Source organism: Camelus bactrianus, chromosome 2 (assembly GCF_048773025.1).
Source record: "Camelus bactrianus isolate YW-2024 breed Bactrian camel chromosome 2, ASM4877302v1, whole genome shotgun sequence".
Taxonomy (NCBI): Eukaryota; Metazoa; Chordata; class Mammalia; order Artiodactyla; family Camelidae; genus Camelus; species Camelus bactrianus.
Window position 1 is genome coordinate 66,076,722 of NC_133540.1, and position 23,439 is coordinate 66,100,160.

The 23,439-nt window shown below is 44.8% G+C and overlaps 1 protein-coding gene and 1 long non-coding RNA gene across 3 annotated transcripts in view; one reads left to right on the forward strand and one right to left on the reverse strand.

Annotated features, from left to right (window-relative positions):
* The window catches only part of DAPP1 (dual adaptor of phosphotyrosine and 3-phosphoinositides 1), a 50,338-nt gene extending 46,876 nt beyond the window's left edge, over window positions 1–3,462 (reverse strand). For both annotated transcript variants that reach the window (XM_010953573.3, XM_045515727.2), the window contains exon 1: window positions 3,218–3,462. In XM_010953573.3, coding sequence (XP_010951875.2) covers window positions 3,218–3,318 — 101 coding nt within the window. In that variant the 5' untranslated portion in view covers window positions 3,319–3,462. The remainder of the gene's footprint in view (window positions 1–3,217) is intronic.
* A 123-nt stretch (window positions 3,463–3,585) lies between these two features.
* Window positions 3,586–7,533, forward strand: LOC141573643 (uncharacterized). Its single transcript, XR_012499592.1, has 2 exons — window positions 3,586–4,508; window positions 6,595–7,533. It is a non-coding gene; the product is annotated as an uncharacterized LOC141573643 (long non-coding RNA).
* The last annotated feature ends 15,906 nt before the right edge of the window (window positions 7,534–23,439 follow it).

The window sequence follows — 23,439 nt, forward strand, 5'->3', positions numbered from 1 at the left end:
GAAGAAAAATAGGGACAAAAGAACAAAGGCATATAGTAGCTCTTTAATCTAACTACCACCTAATCTTTTTATAGCCATCAAAAATACAAGCATAAGAATCTACCTGACTACTCAGATAACCTATTAACAATGACTTTAGGGAGGAGGGATAAATTAGGAGTTTAGGATTAACATATACACACTACCATACATAAAATAGATGAACAAGCGGGGAGGATATAGCTCAGTGATAAAATGTGTGCTTAGCATGCAGCAGGTCCTGGGTTCAATCCCCAGAACCTCCATTAATAAATAAATAAATAAATAAATAAATAAATAAATAAATAAATAAATAAATAAATAAACCTAATTAACTCCCACTAAAAATATTTTTCAATAAAATAGATAAATAACAAGGACTTACTGTATAGCACAGGGAAATATATTCAATATCTTATAATAATCTGTAATGGGAAATAACTTGAAAAGGAATAGATTTTTATATATCTCTCTATATATAGATATATAGATACATATATAACTGAATCACTTTGCTGTACACCTAAAACTAACACAGCATTGTAAGTCAACTATACTTCAATTAAAAAAAAAAAGAAAAAAAGATTTTAAAATTAAGGCATTAAAACCTACCGCTTTTCATCTATTAACTTTATTAAATCATTTTGTTTTTATGGGAGCATTTTAAAAACTAAAATCAATTAGAAGTTGTGGGGTAGATTATACCTAACTAATAGCTTAAAGGTCCAGAGAAAAAGTTTCATCTTATTCAGAATTCTGCCAGAGCAACAGGTCATTTTCAAGTTTTCTCAGATATTATGACCTGTAAAAGATATTATCCTGGAGCGACAAGTACTGACTCAAGTCCATTATCAATTCTCAGGAATTTTGCAAGCTTGTTGTTAAACCTTTGGCAGTTTGCAACTGCCTGTAGTAGGCGTATTTATACCAGGGAAATAGGCAGACTCTCGAAATCAGGGCCAAATCTCATCCAGGTGTTTTATCAGCACACCGTTGAGTATATTCAAACAAACAAACAAAAACATGCTCCTGAGGGTTCTTATCCAGCGGATGAAAATGTTCTAAAATTGATTTATGGCAATGGTTGTACCACTCTTTAAAGTCACTAAAAATTATTAAATTGCACACTGGAAATGAGTGGGCCCTATGATCTGTTAGATACACCTCAATAAAATTGTTAAAATGCTCCCAAGCCAACAAACAAAGTGTCAACATGTGTGGATGGCTCTAAGAGGCAGGTACACACCCAACAAATGAAAAATAAAGGCACATTTACTCAGTGCTCTGATGGATGTACATTCTGTGCAGTCACTCTCAACCTTGTCTCCCTCTGGAATCACTTGGAGAGTTTAAAAAGAAAACGCTCATCCCCAAGTACTGATGTCATTTGTCTGGTGTGTGGCTTGGGCAGGAATTTTTTCAAACTCCTTGGGTAATTCTAGTGCACGGCCAAGGTTAAGAATTGCAACAGTCGAGCAATTTCCCAAGACAATGTTAGCTTGCCTGTTGTTACAGAAACCGTCCTCAAATAGTCAGTACATTTCCAGGCCTTTTGAAATAGAGAAGTCTGGACAGAAAAGCACCTTTTTGTGGTGTTTCTAGATTGTACTGAATGTCCATCTTTGCGCAGGGTGAGAAGACACAGTTCTGTTTCCTGTGGGTTTTACCTGTAGTCGCTTCCTGCTATGGGCACTATGGTGGGAGAAGAGACAGCATTTAGCTCACCTTTGTCGTCTGAGTGAGTGCCACAGGGTCTGGGCTCAAAGATTGTTGCATGAAAGGACCAGAGCTGAATATTTCCTTTATCTATCTTCTACTTTGGGGCTTCCTAATGATCTTGGGCCAAGAATACAGATAACCAAACACGTAAAGAATTATAGTTATATAACCGAATAAAGCTCCAAGCAAGAGCCCAGGGTCCAGCGTCGGTGCCTGGGCTTCATGACACCCGTTTTGGATGCTCGGGCCATTTCACCTCAGCTGCTTGGGGATTCAGTCTAGGATAGGGATGTCCTGGAACTCACAAGGGGAGTTTACTTTATTGCAAAGTCTAGCTGTTAGGTCTGATCCACCTTCTGAAGGTAGAGTTCAGTTCCGAGACCTCAAGTTTAAAATCTGAAGACAGGACTTACTGAAAACTCTTGCGGTAATGCAACCTGACACAGTCTCTACATTCTTCATGCAGAGAGGTTTCACCCCTGTTTAAGCTTTTCTCTGACGAAGGACGTGGACTTTGGCAGGTTGGAAGCCCGACTCGACTGTGTAATGGATGTGTGACCAGAGGCAAGCTATTCAGTCCCCTCTGTGAGTGTTCTCTTCCTTGTAAGACGGAGATGACAGTGGTTTCTCTGTCTTAGGATGCTTGTGAAGATTAGAGCTGTTTAGTAGGAGAGCAGGTGCAGGCCTCGCCTCTCTGGAATCACAGGTGTCAAAACCAGCCTCGCTAGGATATTTTTTCAGGGAAAAGAGCCAGTTTCTCTAGGAAATCTGCTCCTCTCTTGTGTAATACTTGCTTCTTTTATTAAATCTCCTGAATTGCCTCATCGGGTCCCTTCTTAAAGAGAGGACTACAATGACTCCACCTACTTACACTGTTTGAGGCAGAAAGTTTACCCTCTTCCTGACTTATAGTATTTAGAAGGCTCGAGGTTGCCCTTCTGGACATACATACATACAAGAGCTCACAGATGCGGTGTCAGGAGAAAGAAACACATATGAGATGTTGCCACAGACACTTCCTCATTCTTTATCTTTTGAAAAAGTCCCTCTCCCCTACAGTCGGGACTCGGCCTTCTGTTCATCTACCCGAATGCAGCACAGTCCTCTTCTGTCAATAGCTTAGCGCTCAGAACTTTCCAACAGCACATTTATTCATAACCCAGATCAATAACAAGGAGACCCAGCCGCACTCAACACCTGCAGCCCAGTTCTGTCCCTAATCTCAAAGAATGTCCAGCATTTGATTTTTGTCCCATTTTCTCCACCTACTAGTTTTCACACCTGGAAAGATGATACCTGCTTTCACAGTGGAATTGGCTGCAAACCGACACAGGCGAGGCAAGTGTAAAGGACGGAAGACTGGGGAGGCAGAGAGACACCGGGTGCAAAAGGTGCTCGTTCATCAGAGTGAGCCTTCAGGTGGGAGAGGGGAGCTAAGATTCCCCAAGCAGCACGCTGAAAAGGGAAGCTGCCCTCTTACCCCAAGTCCTGGAGAAGCTCAGCTTCTCCATCCGACCTGCTCCACAGATCTGAAGGGTCCTGGGTGCTCATCTTCCCTTCTAGAGATTCTGCTCTGCCCATTCGCGCCCCTCACGTCCGCTCGGCCCCTGCCCGGTGCTCTGGGAAAGAGGCAGCGAGAGTCGGGCTCTGCAGCTCCTCACAATCTCCCCTCCTCAGCGAGAGAGAGAAGCCGGCTAGCCGGGCTGTGAGGTCTCCAACCAGCAAGGAAGTGAAACTTGGTTACTCCTCCCACTGACACGCACCACCCTGGCCCCGAGGCCCTGGCAGGAGGGTTGTTTCAGTCAGGAAGTATGCAAACCTAGGTCTCTCCCTCTGAGGACACCCACACTGGCTCACACAACAGGCAGTTTCTGTCAAAGAGATGACGAAATTGCTCCACCTGGGACTGACTACTAATTCCAGCTCTTCTCATGAGGCCAAACCCTAGGTCCTCCTCGGTGCTATGAATCTCCATCATTCCCACTTCCTGCTTCACACGCAAGCAGAAGGAGCACCGAGGGAGCTTCTGGATGGATCCGAAACGTCTTTCGAGTGGGTAAAGAAATCAGACTCAAACCACTAGCTTCGAGCCTGAAGTCTGGATTTTAGCACGTTTGCAATATTTCTGCTTCAGTCATCCAGGCTTTCCAACGTACCCTTGACGTTCAGGCTGAGCGTGATTCAGAGACAGGGATCATTTTCTCGTGGAGGAAGATGGGTGAGAGGAAGGTAGGAAAAGGCACAGGGGGCCGGCCTGGTGCCCAGCTAACAGGGCAGGGCAGCCCTCCCGGAGTCTCTGAGTTCCACTTCCTTCCCTGGGCTTACTCACAGCAGGTAGTGCTTGTATCCAGACTCGTGTACAGAGAATCCGAGCTGCCTAAAAGTCCTACAGGGAAGCCAGCATAACTCTGAATCCTGGGGAATCGGGCAAAGTACCATAATAAATGAACAAACAACATAAGTTGCTTCCTGCCTTCTCTCTGTATGTACCTACAGGAGAGAACGTGTTTCTCTCTCTCTCTCGCCGCCTCTTGTCACACCTGACTCACTCAGGGCTCAGCAGCATGCTCTATAACTTGCTCCTCCTGGGGCTGTCTGAGGACCAGCAGCTTCAGCATCACTAGGAGCTCATTATGATGCAGAGTTTCGGTTCATCCCAGCACTTCCAAACCAGCATCTACATTTGAACAAGATCCCCACATTGACTGCACATGGAAGTTTGAGGAGACTGCTTTATAGGACACCAAGACAAAAGAGCTGTTCCAGGAGAGGTTGGTCTGCACTTGGCATCATTCTAGCTTTTCTTAAGGTCCTTCCCTATGACCTCTGTTGGTCAGTGATTTGGGAGACCCTGGCTTACTCTGATCGCCAGGGAGAAATTCCTGAGTGTCTAGAGACAGCCTGGGAGAGGCTATGATCTGATAACACACACAGAACTGATTGTACATCAATATTTAAAATTCTTTTGGCAACAGTGTGTTCAGAAAGAACACGGTGTCCACTTGCAACAGAGGCCAGCTCTGGCCAGGGAGGTGCTGAATGTGAACACGGCAGAGACGGGGGACAGCTGGGCAGATTTCCTGTTCCCTTTCTACAGCTTTTTGTTCAATGTTTTAGTATCTATTCCGTTCCTGTTTTAGCAAATTCTGGTTTTTATTTTGCTTAACCTTTTTTTCCTTTTCTCCAGGAAAGTAGCAGAATTGATTAAGATGATCCCTCTTCCCCTTTTCAATCCTCCTGCCCCCTCCCCTTCTCATTTTGTTACTCCATCTGTTGCCCTCTCCTGTGATGTCATTCTCTCTTTTTGTCACTTATTCCGTGTTCCCCAAGATGCCTCCCATCCCTACCGCCCTCCTGCTCAAGTCTATATTCAGCATTATCGTGGTACCAGCTGCTGCAGCATTACTAGATGGTTTCAACAAAATTCTGGACAGTTGTAAAATATTTGGTAATATATTTTATATTAGATTAGTCAGATGCTATTTTTTTAATTAAAGAAACTGCAACTTTTTTGAGGAGCAGGGATAAATTAGGAGTTTGGGATTAACATATACGCACTACTATAGATAAACAACAAAGACCTACTGTACAGCACAGAGAACTATATTCAATATTTTATAATAACCTATCATGGAAGAGAATCTGAAAAAGAATATAATTGAATCACTTTGCTGTACACCTGAAACTAACAACACTGTAAATCAACTACACTGCAATAAAAATACATTTAAAGAAAGAGAAACTGCAACTTTTACTTTCAAACAGCTTCCAAACAAGTACGAGGTATACATTTTTTTAAAGCACATAGTTCACTTCTTATTTATTTCAATATTCTCTTTTCAGTGGTGCTGATTCATAAAACTGACTTCTTTCCACACTAGTATTGAACATAGACATGGACACAAACAACCAGACTGTTTTTAACAATTTTAGAACATCTTATTCTTTGTTGGAAAAATATTTCTTTCATCAAGAAATGTTAGACCGTCCTCAGAATGACTGTCACACTCAAATCATCAGTCTTCTCAAAAAGATAATTCGGGGAGAGCTATTTTGTCCAGATTTGAATTTCTTTATTAGAAGAGTAAGTTTCTAATGGTGGGTATTATGCGAAACTTTTCAAAAGAATGACTCCATATAGTTTAAAACCCTTTTTTAATCTTTTCCTAATTTATTGGTCTCTACAGAAATCTCAAATGTCACATCTGGCTCTAACTCACTAACTTCAAGATGTGAAATTCATTCTAACCCCTTTCTCTTCAGAAGGGCAGGAAACTGGAAACAGAAATAAAGGGAATTTTCTCCGAAGGGGAAAGGAATGATATAAACACGCTGAATTTTATTTTCTCAATACGTTCCTAGAGAAAACATGGTTTCCTGGGTAATTTAAAATGCTGAAAAAATAAGATCCGTGGACCCATAGTGTGGGCTCGCAGATGTGTGGGAAATGTATCACAAAGGTTATATGTCATAAAGGTAAACATGTCATAAAGGTAAACATGTCATAAAGGTTATATGTCATAAAGTTAGTCATTGAGAAATACAAAATAGCCAAGTGGAGATGTCAGCTAGGCAGATGGGTACCCGAGTGCTGGTGAGAAGGGAGCTCTGTTCTCCCTCCTTGCGCCCTTCTGGGTCAGGATTGGTCACACATAATTCAGGTCCCTGTGGGTCCCAGACCCCACAGGCTGGTCTTCTCATTATTCCTCTTGGGAGTCCTTCCCCCTGACTTTGGTCAGTTATTCTTCTGCTAACCCATGTGGTGTGCTGACCTAACCTTGATCTCTGGCGTGTGTTTTGATTTCTGCTCTCTTCTCTGCTGCTGCATGTGGAACCCTGATGTCATGCTGGGAGAAGCCCAGGACACATGGACTGTGTCGTGTGTGCGCTCTGGCTGACAGTCCCAGAGGAACCAGATCGAGCCATCTCAGACCAGGTTCCAGACACATGACTGAAGAAGCCTCCAGATGACTCCAGCCTCCAGCCTCTTAGGTCACTCCCAGTGGTTTGTGTCTTGCCGACTGAATCCCAGATGCTGAAGAACAGAGGCAAGTCATCCCCTCAATGTTCTGTTTGAATTTTGGATCTAAGGAATACAGGCACGTTAAACAATGGTTGGTGCTTTATGCTGCAGAGTGTGGGGTGGCTTGTTCCCCAGTGACAGAGAACTGAAACATTTCTTTATCCTCTGGGTCGCTGTCTAGAATGTGAGCTCCAGGAAGCAGTGACTATCAGTGTCTTATTCCTAGCTATGTACCCGTGATGGTTAATTTTATGTGTCAACTTGACTGGACCACGAGATGCTCAGACACTTGGTCATACATTTTTCTGGGTGTTTCTCTGAGGGTGTTTTTAAAATGAGATTAACATTTATTTACTTATCTTTCTTATTTATTTAATGGAGTTATTGAGGACTGAACCCAAGACCTCTTGCATGCTAAGCATGCACTCCACCACAGAGCTATACCCATCCCCGACCCCCACCCCAAGATTAACATTTAAATTGGTGGATTTTGAGTAAAGCAAATTGCTCTTCATAATTGGGTGGGCCTCACCCAATCAGTTGAAGGCATGACAAGAACAGGAAGACCAACCTCCCAGAAGCAAGAGAATTCTCTGGCAGTGCCTTCAGGCTTCATCTGTAATATCGTTCTTCCTGATTCTGCACAGACAGCCTTCAGACTCAAAATGGAACATGGGCTTTCCAGGGTCTCTAGCCTGCTGGCCCACCTGCAGGTTTCATCCTTGCCAGCCTCCAAAATCAATTCCTTATAATAAATCTCTATATGTACACACCCTATGGGTCCTGTTTCTCTGAAAAATCCTATTACAGTGTCCATAGTCCATAAAACAGTGGTTCTCCACCGGGAGCAGTTTGGCCCCCCAGGAGCATTTGGCAGTGTCTGGAGACATTTTTGGTTTCACAGCTTTGGGCGCCTACTGGCATCTAATGCACTGTGCTGCTGAACATCCTACAGTGCACAGGACACCCCTCGACACACACACACACACACACAACAAAGTACTGTCTCACCCAACACACCAAAATAGTCAGTCTGGTTTACCTCAGGCACATTTTTTTTCTCACTCCAAGAGCATCCTAAAAATGATACCATAAATCCACTAAGGGCAGGGATGCAAAGTCATCTCCCTAGAGGGAGAGCTGAAGTGGAACCAAAGCCAGCCCTCCACATGTGCTTCTGTCCATTTTACTAAATTGCCCCGAAAGAGGGAGTGTAGCTCAGGGAACAGGGCGGGTGGAGTCCTGCACTGTGAGAGTGCCCTCCCGGAGCGCGTAGCTCCATCGCCTTGGCAGGACCCTTGGCACAGGGGGTAGAACAGGAGAACAGCAGGAGACTTGGTTCTCAGCACACATGAGGCAATGCTTCTTGAAAGTCCGAGAAATAACTGTGGAGGATGCGAGGGATAAAGGCTGAGGGCCTGCCTCTTCCAAGAGGGGCCTGAGTGAGTGAGTAGAAGTGAGTAGAAGTCATGAACATTAACCTGGGAGGTGGCGATCAATCTTCCTTCATGTCCACCGTGCGTTCTGCGCCCAAGCCCCCCACCGGCATTCAGTCAGTTCTGCATGGTTACAGGAAGCTGGGCTGGTTGGTTCATTGGTGACATTTGTCAATAGACAGTGTTGCAACAACTGAAGCCTTGCCCCTTAGATAAGAAACACAGTCACCCTTGGGTCATAAAGGAGCAGGTCTCCCTGTTGGCAGCAGGCTATATTGGTCTTTCTCAGAGGAAGAAATAACTTAAATATTTAACTGGATCAAGATTTTGAAGTATTCAAGGGGCTCCTGAAATTCTAGAAAGATTAAGATGTGAGCAGAACAAGGAAACTTAACCAGGATCCATAAAAAAAATATTAATGTATCTACATATATGGCGAGTGTCCATAATCACATTCATTTGGATCATGAATGTTATGTTAATGAGGAGAGCAGGTTTCATTAGTCTTCTGTTTCAACAGATGAGAAAACTGGGGCTAGAAAGCTTAAGGAACTTGTTAGTAATTAGATGCACCAGGAAGGGAATTTGTGCACATCAGTCATTGTCCAGATTGGAAAAGAGAAGCTTCTAGATGTTTCATCCAGAGAGGGCTATAACACAGGGAATTGGCTACACAGACGTTGGACGTACAAGGGGAGACGGGGGAGATCATGAAGATGTAACTTCTGATCCAGGCCACACAGGCCCACCCCCGCTGATGCACCGAGGGGGACACTCCCAGGGCCAGCCTGGGGAGCCCAGGAGGACACACTTCTGCTGGTGCAGCTGAAAGCTGGCCTCCACTTCTGACAACTGCCACGATGGCTACTGGATGCAGTACCTAAAGCAGAAAGGAAAAAAAAAAATTTTTCCTTCCTTTTTCTAGTCTCTCAGTTGGCAAATTCTTTCTGGAAGAATGCTGGCAAGGCAATCAGTGAAATGTAGTCTGGAGGCTTCCAGCCCCCTGTGATATAAGGAGAGCTGAGAAAGTGAAAAATGGAGCTGAGGATCAACACATGAGTGACTGGCACATATTTTCATTCTAGGTTCTTTCCACCATACTTCGTTTTCTCCTGTGTTGCTCAGGCTGTGCTAAACTTCTACTTCAGATAGACACAACAGTTAATACTTTGACACAGAGGAAGTTTAATTCTTACTCATGTAACTGTCCAGCATGGAGGGCAACCCCCCACCTCACGGTCATTTACAAGCCAGGCTGATAGTGGTCTTGCATCTTTAACACGTGGATTTCTAAATTTCTCTCCATTTCATAAATCCAGTGGGCATGGAGGAGCAGGTCAGGGAGGTTTTGGGGGCTGGGCCAATAAGAAGTGCACATAATCACTCGCATTCTGCTGAAGACAACTTTATCATGTGCTCTACCCAACTGAGACAGGATCTGGAGTATAACCCATCTGTGTCCCGGGAAGAGAGGAGAATGGATTTGGGGGGATCACTAGTGGTATTCGCCACACCTCCCAGGAAGGTGAAGATGTATTTAGAGCCTTCAAACCAATCCTTTCAGCACAGAAGAGACCTGGCTTGAGAAAAGTCATCTGAAAAAGAGTTGTGGGTTTGGGAGCTTTCTTCCTCACATCTGTGAGATAGTATAGGGGGGAAAGATCAGGGACACGAGGCAACGTGAACAGAAGCAAATGGCACTAATACCAAGGAAGGTCACAGCCCTGCCCCAAGCTCCTGGTGAGACCATAGCTTGGTTTTTGTAACTTTCTGTCCACCAGTCTAGTGGACTCCAACGAACTAAAGTGTGTCCAACCAGGATGGTGGAATAGTTGATAAATCTGGAAGAAAAGCCACAGAGGGGACTGTGATGGTTGCATCTAAGGGTCTTAAGGGCTGTAGAAAGGAAAAGATGCTTAGTGTGCGTGGTTCCAGGAGGCACGTCTTGGTCAGTGGCTGGGCATGCGGCCCTAGGAAAATGAGTGCTTTTTCATGCGATTTTCAGTGAAAAATAAGTTCAAAGGGGTAACTATCTACATGGGCAAAGAACTTGATCTTGTATATATGTCCCTGTGCTATACAGTATAATCTTGTTTATCTATTCTGCATATGCCTGTCAGTAGCTACAAATTTTGAACTCCCAGTCTATCCCTTCCCACCCCCCTTCCCCTTGGCAACCACAAATTTGTATTCTATGTCTGTGAGTCTGTTTCTGTTTTGTATTTATGGGGTTTTTTTTAGATTCCACATATGATTTAATTTCTAAGGTTTGTGTAAGACGTGCTTAATCTTTGACCCAGTAATTCCATTTCTAGAAATTTCAACCAAATTAATAACCAGATAGACCAAAGTAACCAAAATAAATGAATACAATAACAACTCAGTAATCATCATCTTGTAAGAGTGGCAGGCTGGAAAACAGCTTAAATGCCTAAGATTAACAAAATAGTTAAGAAATGTATAGCACAGCCATGGAGTGGATTATTATGTAGCGTTTAAAAATGTAGTTTTCCAAGAGTCTTTAGAAGAAATATACAATAACCTCAATCATTTAAAGAAAGACTTGATGGAAGGAAACACAGGAAATTTGCCAAACATTAGGCTAGAAGCAGCTGTGAATAGTGAAATTACGGACTTTTTAAATGTTTCTTTATATTGTTTGTTTATCTTCTAAGATATTAAATATCACTTTGATAATTAGGAGATAAGAAGTAGAGAGCCCATTTTTATAAAATTAGAAAGGAGTGTGTTCTTAGTCATGTAATATTAAACCAGAAACCAGATAGTGTAGGGAGAAGGGTGGGTGGGGTGGGAGGGGGGAGTGGGGCTGGCCTGCCTCTGCCCCGAGGAGATCTCCTCCCTGAGGTTGTTTGGAATCGCTGACATCTGGTGATAACAATAGCAGACTGGTTTGTTACTGTTTTTCAATTCTTATTGGCTCTCCTTGGGTTTGGGTGGCTCCCCTCCACCCCTTATCCTGCCTTTGTAGCTATCGATACAAGGATTTTTCTATTTAGAGGAAATCGCTTTGAAGATTCCTTTTATCTTGGAGATATGGTGACTTTTGGGAAACAATCGTGCAGGGTTACTGAAGCTATCCTGCCCACGCATAGTACACATCATGCTTTATGCTGAAGCCGGGGACCACTGCATTGAACAAAACACCTCTTATCACAGTGAATCAACGCGCCTTCAGCTAGAGCAGAGTTTGTAATAATTTTAAGAAAGCACATGTACATGTGGTTGAAGAAGAGCACTTTGTTTTCTGTGTCTCCTAATTTCTTAGAACTGCAGTATGACTTTTTTTTTAATCAAGTCATGCAAACAGATAAAGTGATATTAGTCTCCCTTCTGCAAAGCCCTTACTTCAGCACTCATTTTACCGTGTTAAGGCACAGTATCTGAAGAATCGGCAAACATCTGCATCTGAGGTTTAGTGTGACAGGTGCTGTTAGTGCTGTTTGCACTAGCTGTGTGGAAAGGTCACATTTTATCATCTTGGCACTGATTTCCGAATAGTGAAAGCATGAACTGAAATGAAACCTCGAACACACCAGCTTTTGTTTTTAAGTTTGCAAAATTAGCTGCTAACTCAACAAAATGAAACCGTGTCAGGTTGCACACCTTTAGATCTTACGGATCTTCTAATCCTTTTTGTCTTCGTGGTCTGACTGCATTTGAAAAGACTGTTATACTAACTAATAAGTACAAATAGCAAAGAGCAAAAATTATTTGACCAACTGGCCAGCTGAGATATTTCTGAGATATTCTAGCTTCCTGGGAGGCTCTAGGGTAGAATCGAGGTATAAAAACAAGTCAGCCTTGAAATCACCCATAACAGTGTGGGAGTGGGGTGGGGGGTTGTTGAGGAGTGCAGAGGGAATGAGCAGCTTAGCTAAAATTTCAAAGTGTTTGGTCCACCTTAGGGTGAAAATTAATCAACAAGAGAGGTCTCAGAGCATTTCATAGGGAGCATCTTAGAATCTACTTCAACTCCCCTGTTTAACAGATTGGGCCAGTGGGTCGGAAAATAATAAAGTCCTTGTCTGGGGTCCCGCAGTGGGTCATTGTTGGAGCTGGGTGAATCTCATTTAGCTCACGGTTCCTTTCTTACTGATCCCAGTGATACAAAACCCAGCAAACTTCAGTGCTTTTTAAAAAATCATGCAGTGCTTTCTGGGCTAGAGTTAAATTCACAGGAATTTATATTTTATATATGTCTATATTTATATTGACTATAATATACATCATAAATTTATAATATATATGTATATGATATATGTTACTTGTCCATTTGGAGCCTTCATGGAATAAAGATAAACTCCCTAAGAGTGAAAACATAAGTTGATATGTCCTTACATAACTCCCTTTGAAACTGCATCAATAAAGATAGATTCCTTAAAATAGACCTTAAAATAGAAGCTGTAAGAGCTCACATGATAGAAAATACAATTTCAGTCTAGTTGCCCGGTGGTTTCCGTCTGCAGATCAGCCCTGCTGTCTTGGACGCACCAGGTTCTCCTCCACGTCCCCAGTCAGGACCCTGTGATGAGGATAAGCAACCACTAGGTGGCAGTCATACCACGTTGGTTAGGGATCTCTGCGGCTTTACCCAGAGTGGAGATTAGAGCCACTGCTTTTTCCTCCCATCTATAAAAGTACATTCAGCTCTTTATTCAAGAAGCCGAATTTAAGCACTATTTCCCAATACCTCACTTGTAGAAGATCCATGAAAAAACAAACCATTAAATGATTCAAGCATAAGCCATTACCTGTCTCATCAAGCTTTAAGTGGTTGGATTCCTAATTCTGTCCCCCTTTCTCCTAAAGCTCTCTGACCTTTACCAAAAGGATTTGAATGAGTAAAAGTGATTTGAATCTAAAACTTCAATTTTATACCTACCCAATAAGGATTTTTGTTCCTGCAATTACAATATATTTTAAGCACTTACTTCCCCCTGCTCCATTTAGGAAATATAAATCTTCAAAGTATTTCATTTTTTCATTTAAAATAAGGCATGTAGATAACTATTAAACTACTGAAGTAAAATGCTTTTATTGACTGAAATTTCGTTTCATCCCCAGCCACCATTAGCAACTGGGAACAGTGAAGACATCCTCCCCAGGGTCTCAGTCTCACAAGGAAAGCTATCTGAGAGCAGCCCCTGTTTACAGGGACCATAATGTGGCCACAGCAACTCTTGTGAAGTAGATTTTTTGTCACTGCTCCTTCCTGGCCCAAAAGTCTGCGGTTTCTCTGTTAACCATCTAAATATGGAGTCTTTGATATTTTCAATATTTTAATGATAATAAAGAAAAGTGTCCCTTAAAATGTAATTGGGTTTTGTTTGGGTTTTTTGGTCGATATTAAGGGGACTGTTATAAAGGTGAATTTTTTTCCAGAGGGTGAAGTGGAGAGAGGAAGCAGAAGGAAGGGCAGAATTATAAGGAACTAAAAGAGGGTTTTAGGGAAAAAAAAAGAAGGGGTCAGAGAAACTAAAAAAGAGGGCCTGGCCAAGCTGGTGAAACAGGTGACTCTTAAAACAATAATATACCAGAAGCAGAAAGGAGGACCTGAAGGGGATTTAAGGATCTGAAGGCCATGGAGAAGCAAAAATTAGTGGCTCCAGGGGCCCCTGGAGGGTGGGGCATGGGGTTACCACACTGGAAAGCCAAGGCCAAGCGCTGGAGCAGGGCTTCTCCGAACCGGTCTTCGGACGGGCCCAGGCCCGGAATGTGCCCCCTTGAGAATCACCCGAGATGATGCTCTCCAAAGGCGGGGGAACTTGAGGCTATGGAAGAGCCTGCAGACTGAGAGATCTGGGTGTTCCAGGTAAACGATGAGCACTGGAAGCCTGAGCCAACAAAGTGGGCACCACGTGACCTCACCCGCCTTCCACGTTTGCACCAGTCAACACTCCACAAAAGGCAGGCTCAGTCGTTCCCTTGAAATGTCTGTGTGTGCTGGCAGGCAGTGGGCTGCAGAGGGGGAGAAAGGGGGAACTTCCAGAAGCAGGAAAGCCGGGATCTTTCCCTGCTTGCGTGGTGGCAGCCAAGTGAACCCGAGCTCCCCGCGTCTCCCGGCTGCAGCTCAGCTGAGACTCCCTGCAGGTGTCAGGACTTGGTGGCCCGCCCTGGAGATCCTCTGCGTGGGCGCCAAGCCTTCTTAGGGGTCATGGGTGACTCAACATCACTGATAATTCTGGGGCCCTGGAGTCCCATGAAAGGGAATTTGAACTTTATCCAGACTTAGGGTTCAGACACAGACAGGGGCAAAAGCTGGATTTCAGGGAGTGACGAAGGAGGCCCTCAGAGGTGGATGCAGGCAGGTAACAGTGGCTTTCCATGACCTCAGCTCAACCTAATCTCTCTCACGTCCTGAACCTTTGTGTCCCACAGGGAAAGGGCACAATTATACTTAGTAGTGTAACTGTTTTCTGGGTGACCTGAGTCCCTTTTGGGTACTCATTCCCTTAATTAAACAAGTATTTGTTCCAACCTCCCTTATTCCATATTCTGTAGCAAATCCAGTGACCTCCCCAAGACTTGGGGACTCACACTTTCACAGTGACTGCACTTCTGGCTTCCACTGAAATCTAGGTCACCTAGCCAGCGGGCGTGCCTTCTAAGGTGAGCAGACACTTCCTCTCACCGCATCACCCAACCTCCAGCTAGACACGGTCCTTCTAACCTCAGCTCTCCTGCCAAAGGGTTAGAGGCAGCAGGCTGTACAAAAGTTGGCTTGAAGAAAGGGAGGGAGGCCCGTACTATAGCATAACTCAGGGAAAAAACTTCACATTAAAGACTAAACTCTTTTGAAATGAGAAAAGAAAAGTGAATGAAGGGCTGCAAATGGTAGAATATCCTTTCTTATGGGTGACTTGTAATCCATTGCATATACAGGCTGCATCTTCTTTATCCATTCATCTATTGATGTGCACTTAGGATGCTTCTGTATCTTGGCAATTATAAATAATGTTGCTATTAATAGTGGTGTGTATATATCTTTTTGAATTAATTCTTATTTTGTGGTTGGCTTTATTCTTTTGATAACAATGTAAATTTAAAAGGCTAAAGCTCTAAACATTCTTAGAAACAATGAACAGTACATATATGTAAATTTTAAAAATGTGCAGTATATTGTATATATGTATTTACATGCAATATATTGTAAATGTGCAGTCAAATTGTAACAACTCTACCTAATAAAAATGAAAAATGAAAAAAAAACTAGACTCTCTGCTGAATTTTCTCTTCAGCATCTCCGCACAGCATTACGTGGGGGTCAGCTTTGCCCTCTGGCTGCATTTCCCACCATCCTGCCTGGAGCACCCTTCTTCTCCCATCCTTCTCAGTTGCTGGTCCCCTCTCCAGAAGAGAGGTGGCCGCTTGGAGGGAAATGTTCTTACCTGGAAGAGTGGTGAGTGATAGACCATTAAGCAGATGGCCAGGAGCTCCAGGTGACGGTGACGAGTGTGCAGCTGCTCTGGGCTCAGAGGTCTGAATGCGTCCCCTTTCTCTGTGGGCAGTTGGAGATGGGTGTCTGTGGCAGCATTAAAGCCTCAGAGGCCAGAAGCAGAGGCTGCCCAGGAACAGAGCAGCCGCTGGGGCAGAGGGAGCGCAGAGCCGCAGGGAGCGGCCCGAGTGTCTGTGAGAGACTCCCATCCCCTTCCGGGACCCTGCAGACAGACACAAGCAAGGGGAGTGACAGAGACCCGGCCACTGGCAGGGGGAGGGTGCTGATCCAGCAAGCACAGGGACAAACTGGTAAAGGGCCTCTTCCCGGACAGCCGAGCAGACGGGCCTGGGAGACATTCATGTTAGTCCAAGGAATAGAATGGGGTGCAGCCTCTTGTGTCCCCGTATCCTCTTTCAACATCCAGAAATGATCCATTGTCTTTCCAACCTGCAAACCCAAAATAAAGAAGTCTCCATTAAGCTGCGAGTCAGTGCTTCTTAGACTTCAGTATGAGGGTATGTCATCCGTAGGCCTTGTTAAAGTACAGACTCTAATCCAGATGTCATCAAGATTTCATTTATCATCCGCAGCAACCCAGGTGAGGCTGACGTGGCTGGACTATGGGCTGAGCTTTGAGAAGCAAATTTGTGAGCAACCTGGTGTCCTTAACTCCCCCCACACCCCCACGTTTGCAAACAATGACCAAAAATAGGCACTTGGTGAAAAAGACAATCCTTGACCCCAAGGGCTGGAGATTCCTGGTGGATTGGAGGCTCTCTGGGGAAGCAGGGGTGGTGGCAGAGGGATGGAGTAGCTGTCCTGAGACTCCTCAAGGGCTATCCTTAAGGAGAAAATCTATTTTATTCTCATTGGACTGGCCCGGGACCCAAACGCAGACCTAAATCCCCTTCTCCAGAGCTCTCCCTTCTCAGGGGACTTGTAAGACTTTATGCTGTCTCCTTACGACAGTTCCCTGACCAGTAGGTGATTCTCTCTTACAAAGTGGCCCCGTGTCACTTTGGCAGGGATGTTTTGATTCCACACTTGACCTTTTAATTATGGAACGAAGGACTTGGACCGTTTGCACAGAACGAACTAGGGGCCTTATTTCAGAAGACTCCTTGGTGCCCCCATATCAGCTTGGAGAAGCAGCCAACTTCACCCTGATCGATAGGGCCTCGGTCTTCTTCCTAAAAGTCGGTCTCCTTCTAAGCTCTCAGGAAACCTCACCATGTATCACAGAGAACCTTTGCCCCGAGTTACTTGTGGGGGCATCGCTGTGGCAGCTGCACCCAGCCCCAAAGGGACAGGTCCGTTTAATTCCTGCCTGTGTGTCAGTCCACCCGTCCAGCTCTTCCTTTATACAGCCCTGTGCAGAGCAACTCCCCAGAGAGTTATAATTAGAATTTTAAAAGCACATAAACAAAATTCAAGCCCAGAAGTCTAACCAGCCAGCCTCAGGAAAGTTGAAAGTCTCAGAATAAAACCTCTTTCAAAAAAAATAGAGTTTGTAGGAAGAAAATACAAAGGAGTAGACTTGGATTGAAACAAAAACAGTCAAACCATAAAAGGGCCAGCTAGTGGCAGGAAAGCTATTTGTTTGTGGAGGATTATATCTAAATGCAGGAGTTTGGGAGGAGAGAGTGGCTTTGAGGAACTGGGAAGCTCAGCTTGTAAGCTGTGTCTGGAGAATCCCTCGTATGTAAATGGTCGCACATTAGTTCGGTAGTTAATCGACTAAGAGTCCATAGAACCACAGACAGTCACTAGACTGGGGAGCAGGGAACCGAGGGGCCAACGTGGCTCCTGCCTTTGAGGAAGGGGAAATGCACGAGAAAATACAGAGGACCACCCCCCACCAATGGTAAACGTATAAAAAAGGAGCCAGTTTAGCATAGCTGGACCTGGTCATTCACTCACCTTCTAGCAAGAAAGAAAATTCTTTGGACTTTAAATTGGGAGTCAAATTTTTAAAAATCAGAGGTCATTTGAAATGCCAATTAACAAGAGCATCTTCCCTCTGTATTTCTGGTAGTCAGAAAATAAGCCATTCTCTGGGAGTTATCCTGAGAAAGCACAGCCACTGTAAAACTAATGCTGTCCCCAGCACTCTATCCCCAGTGCCAGTTCACATTTTACAAAAGTGCTTTAGCTGCACTAAAAACAAACAGCGGTCAACTAAACTGTTCAAGGTGATTATGTAGATGCCGAGCAAGGACACTTAAAGGCGTGCTGGTGGCACCGCGTGTCAGGGCCTCTGGAAACCACCCTGCACCGGTCCCTCATCCGATCTCACTGTTTGAGGGCGGGTTGTCATCATCTCTGAGGTAGAAGTAAACAACCCAAGGCTTGTGTATGGAGCCGGCATAAGAGTGAAACCCTGATGCAGACCCCGAGTCTATCTGGCTCCAAAGTCCTTTGGTGTTCCCACCCTGTTCTGCCAGGCCTGCTGCACTCAAGGAGGTTGGGGCTCCCCCGGGAGTGGAGAAGGCACCTCGCCGCCTGGTTGGTGGGGTCACTGCACCTGCGTGGGGCTTGCACCCCACCCTGCAAACAGACAACTCCCAAGGCGAGGGCAACAGGCAGTAAGTGACCTTAACCTCAGAGCCAGGGCTGCCAGGACTCACAGATACACAGATCCGTTTCTCAGGCTTTTACAAAACAAAGAGAATACTGTAAACAGGTGTCTGCAAGGAATTTCTAAAAAAGAAGAAGGAAAAAGATCAACTTTCAGCATCACTCCCCAGCAGCTCACAGAATGCACCTTCAGTTTCCCAAGAGTAACCTCTTCCTCCTCCTCGCCACTACCTCTTTTCATCCTGATTTTTACGATGATAATACGATCAACCCTGGCAGTCAGCCTCATTGAAGGTTTATTTTTAGGAGAGCTTTAAAAGAACTATGCAGCCCACCTGTGGCAATTAAAGATCCTAGAATGCTCCTGCAAGGCTGGCACCCTGAGCACTGGCTGTCCTCCAGTTCGGGTCACTATATTTAGCACGACTAAAAGTTCTCCCCTGCCCTGGAGCCTCAGGCCACATTTTCACTTCCTGAGTTTGCATGTGGAGTGACCCATTTCTTGGGAGGCCCTTCTGTCTTCTGAACCTGGCTCTGCCACTGCCCTATTGGGGATTTTCAGAGGTCAAGTCATTCAGTCGTCCGGTCTCAGCCCGACCACCTACCTGGAGAGGTCCGTGGACACCTGCCATGAGAAGCGGTGCACTCTGGCGATGACTCTGGATGTCTGCAGCACTACCTGGAGTCAGCGTCCTTCAGTGTGGAGGCTGGGGAGTGACGTGCACATGATAAGTTTCCACCGAGTATTGGACCTGATGGGCCAGGCATATTTAGACGACCTTCAACATGACAGGCTGTGGGCTGGGAAGGAGGCAGCAGGAGGCCTGGAGCAGAGAGGACTGAATTTGAGAGGGCATCCAAGGCTCTGAGAAAGGGTCTGTCCCTTCCATTCCTAATGGCACACTGACCTTGCGTCATGAGAATTTGCTTCACGGCTCACTGTAATCACCCCAAATCACGCTCATTAGTGGCAAGATGGAATTTTTACACAGAATGTTTTTGTTTCCCCTCACTTGAAAGTGTGTGTCTTGAGAACATTTGATTTTAGGACCAGACACAGGGATAAAACTCAGTCTTGCTAAAAACATCTTCTTGGTTGTGTATCTATTCATTGCTTTTGTAAGAGAAACAGCCACAAAGAAAAAAGACCCATGTCAGCTTTGTGGAAACTACCTAAAAATCAGAGAGAGGCATGGTGAATTTCCTAAGCAACATTTTTCCCTTTCAGATGATATTTTCATCTTCCTCAAACTGTAAAGTGATGACATTGCACAGAAATCAAGAACCCTTTTTGGATATGGATAGTCTTCTACATGGCACATGTATGCACGTTTCCTCCTGTAAGTAGAGGCAAACCTCACACACACAGACACACGCACACTCACAGTTACTCAGGAATCCTGGGCTGTGAATACTCCTTTGCAGGTAACAATGATCATAAATATCAACTGGATCAACACACTGATTATAACTATAGATGAACTTGTCAAAACACCCGCAGCTGGGTACCAAATTTGCTTTCTGTTTTTGTTTTTGTCATTCAAGAATGTGTTTTCAAAAATCACATTTTACAGAAGTGTTTTAGAAGCAGGAAACACAGACGTTATTATCTAAATTGTTCAAGATGATCACCTAGACGCTGGGCAAAATCTCTTACAGGTATTAATTCCAATGATTTGCATCTTTTAAAAGTTTCCCACCAATAAAATCTTTAATAATCGCTCTGGAAGTATACGAGGGCAATAGCTTTACTTTCAGAGGAATTTGAAACTCTTTAGCACGTGGTCCATCTAACTGTTTCACTTCGGTTACTCCTCCTGAATAAACTGTTCGGTCAAAGCACCGCCGCCCCTTCTGTTCCTGGGGCAAGACGTGTAGGCTGCCTGGAGCAGAGGTGTGTGCTTGGGGGACCACCTCTTTGGAGCTCCGCAAGATCACAAGTGAAGTCCCCCTCCTCAGAATCTTTGGGAAAGAGGATGTTCCAGGATTGGATGTTCTAGGATTGGGAGGCAAAACCCATTAGAATTGGCCAGAGGCAATTGTGTATGTAAGTAAGGGCTTTAGTAGATGAAATTAAAATAAATGGTCCTCACCCCTGCCATCCGGCCAAAGGCCTGGCCTCCCCCTCAGAAGACAGATGACTGTGGCCTTTGTAACTCTACCACAAGAGCTCCCGTAATGTTTGCCTTGACACTTGGCTCAAGTTTTCTAGAAGAGATTCGATCTCTGAGAATAGTGTCCTTCTTATCTTCAATTTGGAAGATTCATCAGAACTGAAATTTATATCTCCCCAAAGTTAATTTTCCAAACAAATGAACAACAAACAAACAAAAGGTCACCCAAAATGTTCACAAATATCTGAAACAGCAGCCCTCAGGTCCATCGAACGCTGCGAGGGAACATCCAGGGAACAGCTGTGGTCACCACTGGACCACCGCTACCCTGACAGCCACCCGGCAGCTGGCGGTCCAGTGTGTCCCCCAGTGTCTTCCTTCACCACCCAGTTCTCGCTGTTTCCCTCTTCTTCATTTAAAGCATCTCTGTCCTCCCAGTTACTGGACTTGAAGTCAGATCCTTGGCTAGTCTCAGTCTCCTCCTAGCTGAGTGTGGTCTGGGGAGCTCCAGAAGGTCTGTAAATGTCAGTTTCTATGTGAGTAGGCTGACGTCCTCTTCCACAGGTTGGGATGTTCATGAGAAGCGTGGGGGAAGGCAGTGGTCAAACAATTCAAGCTGGATCCGGAGCCGTCCTCTAGTCCCCCCCGTACCTTGGCCCACACCCCGAATCGGCCTCTCTCACAGCCATTCTCACTCTCTCTGGACGAGGTCAGGCCTCCATCATCTCACTGGAGGATGATGGCATTTGCTGGTCCTGACTGGCCTATTAAATCTCCAGTCCACTCCTCACATTCCTGGGGGCGTGTGCAGGGAGGGAAACATTCTTCCTTTCCACCCATCTTAGGTTGACTGAATGGGACCCTATAGACTGACAAATGAGGGGGGTGGACAGCTTTTCTGTAGCTGCCTTTTCTCAACTGCCTTCAGCTCAAAATAACCCATATGCCAAAGTGGCATATTTTGGGATGACACACTCTGCCATCCTTCACACACTGATATCTACCTACTGTATTTTCATGCTTTCTATATCCTCCTGTTCAAAACTTTGAGCAACTCTTTATTATTTGCCTACAGAAAAAAAATGATATCGCCTTAGCCAGGCATTCCCCATTATCTAGCTTCAACCTGCCTTGGAAAACATACTTTACATTATATCCCCTCCAACCACCCTGGGCTCCTGATCATTTTCCAAATATATCACCCATTTGCATCTTCCTTTACCTTTACTGATGCACTTCCGGTATCGTGAAATCTTTCTCTCCCCAGTCAGAATATTGTCTGCTCTGCCAACCAGAAGTCAAACGATGCTTCGGGGGAGACATCCCAGAAACATTCCCTGACAATTAATCACTCCATTTCCCTCCTCGCCCTGGCATATTCTGACCTCTCTTACAGCCTCAGACTCACTGCGCCCTGTTGCACTGCCAGAGAGGGTTTTACACTGTTTGGAGACATGAGTTCCCTCATTCACCTTGTCTGTGTTTCCCTTTTTCCCTCAAACATTTGGCAGAGAGCCTTGCACAGAATAAATGCTCAGTAAACGTGTCTTAACAAATTGAAAAAAAGTAGTAACACAGAAATAAGAAAGAATCATAAGCTGCCCCTTTGCCTAAATGACTTGGAGTAAAACAGGATCTCAGAGAGAGCCAGCATCCTTCCAGGCCTCTCTAAACCTGGGATAAATAGTGTGGAGTCACTTTCTCCAGGTTCTAAGCCCCTCAGCGTTATCCTGTTACCACTTGGTGTTCCTTTTGGGACAGAATGTCAGGCTCAGATGTAGCCATTGGCTGCGACAGTTAACTAAGTCCAGGTGTCCTCAGAAGCCATCTGGAAAGAAGGTGATCTTGGGCTGCCGCACGCTCACTAATCCTTGGGGCTGTGGAAGAGGGCTGTGTCATTTTAAATCGGTTTGGCTGGCGGGAGCTTTGTTTAGACACCCGCTCCTCCTCAGTAACTAAAGGTAACTGATATCTGTGTGCTGTACGTGCCCAGACAGGCTTCCAGTCCCAGTCAACTAAAATTATCCTTCTTGAGGGATCTATTTGAATCTGACATTTGCTCACTTATTTTCTTCAGAATATAATGGAAACCCCAAGAGACTGCGCACTACTGTCCTGGGGACAGACATAAATGTCTTCTCTCCCTTGGCACGGGGGGAGCTTCAGTCTTGGGGTGCTTTCAGAACCCTGTAGCAGTCAGAAATCCATGCATCTCAGAGGAAGGGAGGAAAAGGCTGGAGGCTGAAGATTTTTCCCCTCCATTTAGAATTCCTCAGGAATGATGTCCGCGCCTTCATCGATGCTACTTCTCATGACTGCAGAGTTCCCCTCGTACCCTGTCAACCCTAGTCCTACTCACCCCTAAATTCCAGCCCAGAGTTCCATCTCTTTCCCTGAGGCTCTCCCTGACCTCTGCGGACCACAGCTGTCTTGACTCTGAACTGCTCCTGCACTTCTCAACCGTGCCACCCAGTTTGCACATTTTGGCCTCTCACTGTTTTAAAGATGTTAGTTAGCTGAGCTTCCCTGCCAGAAGGCAAGCATTTTTAGGGCTGAGATTATGCATCTCTCTTGTCTCCCACCCTGGTCTCACTTGCAAATACTTCTCGGAAGCCATTGAAATCCAGTTGGAAGCTTTAATACTAGACCGGTCTCTTCATAACCCTGATTCCTAAAAACCTCTTAGGAATAAAAAAGCAAAGGAGTTGTTGCTTAAAAACATATTTCTTGAAAGACCAAAAATATTCCAACAAGGAACCTTACACCCAGGACAGCTTAAATGATTTGCGAGCAGTTCTGTGCATGAGTTACATTCATAGATTCTTGATGGAAGAGACTTTAGGGAAGGCACAGTTTTTAATCTTGTGAGCCACATGGTGGAGAGGAAAGTAGCCATCAGAGAAGTCCTCCAAAAAGGGCAGGATGACTCAGGGGCTTACTGGGAACATACTGAAACAGAAGAGGTTGGAAGCTACAATTTGCCCCGTTAGATGCTAAAAATCATCCTGAAACTTTTCCAGACTATATATATATATATATATATATATATATATATATATTTAAATACAGCATTTCTAAGTGTCTCTCATCAAA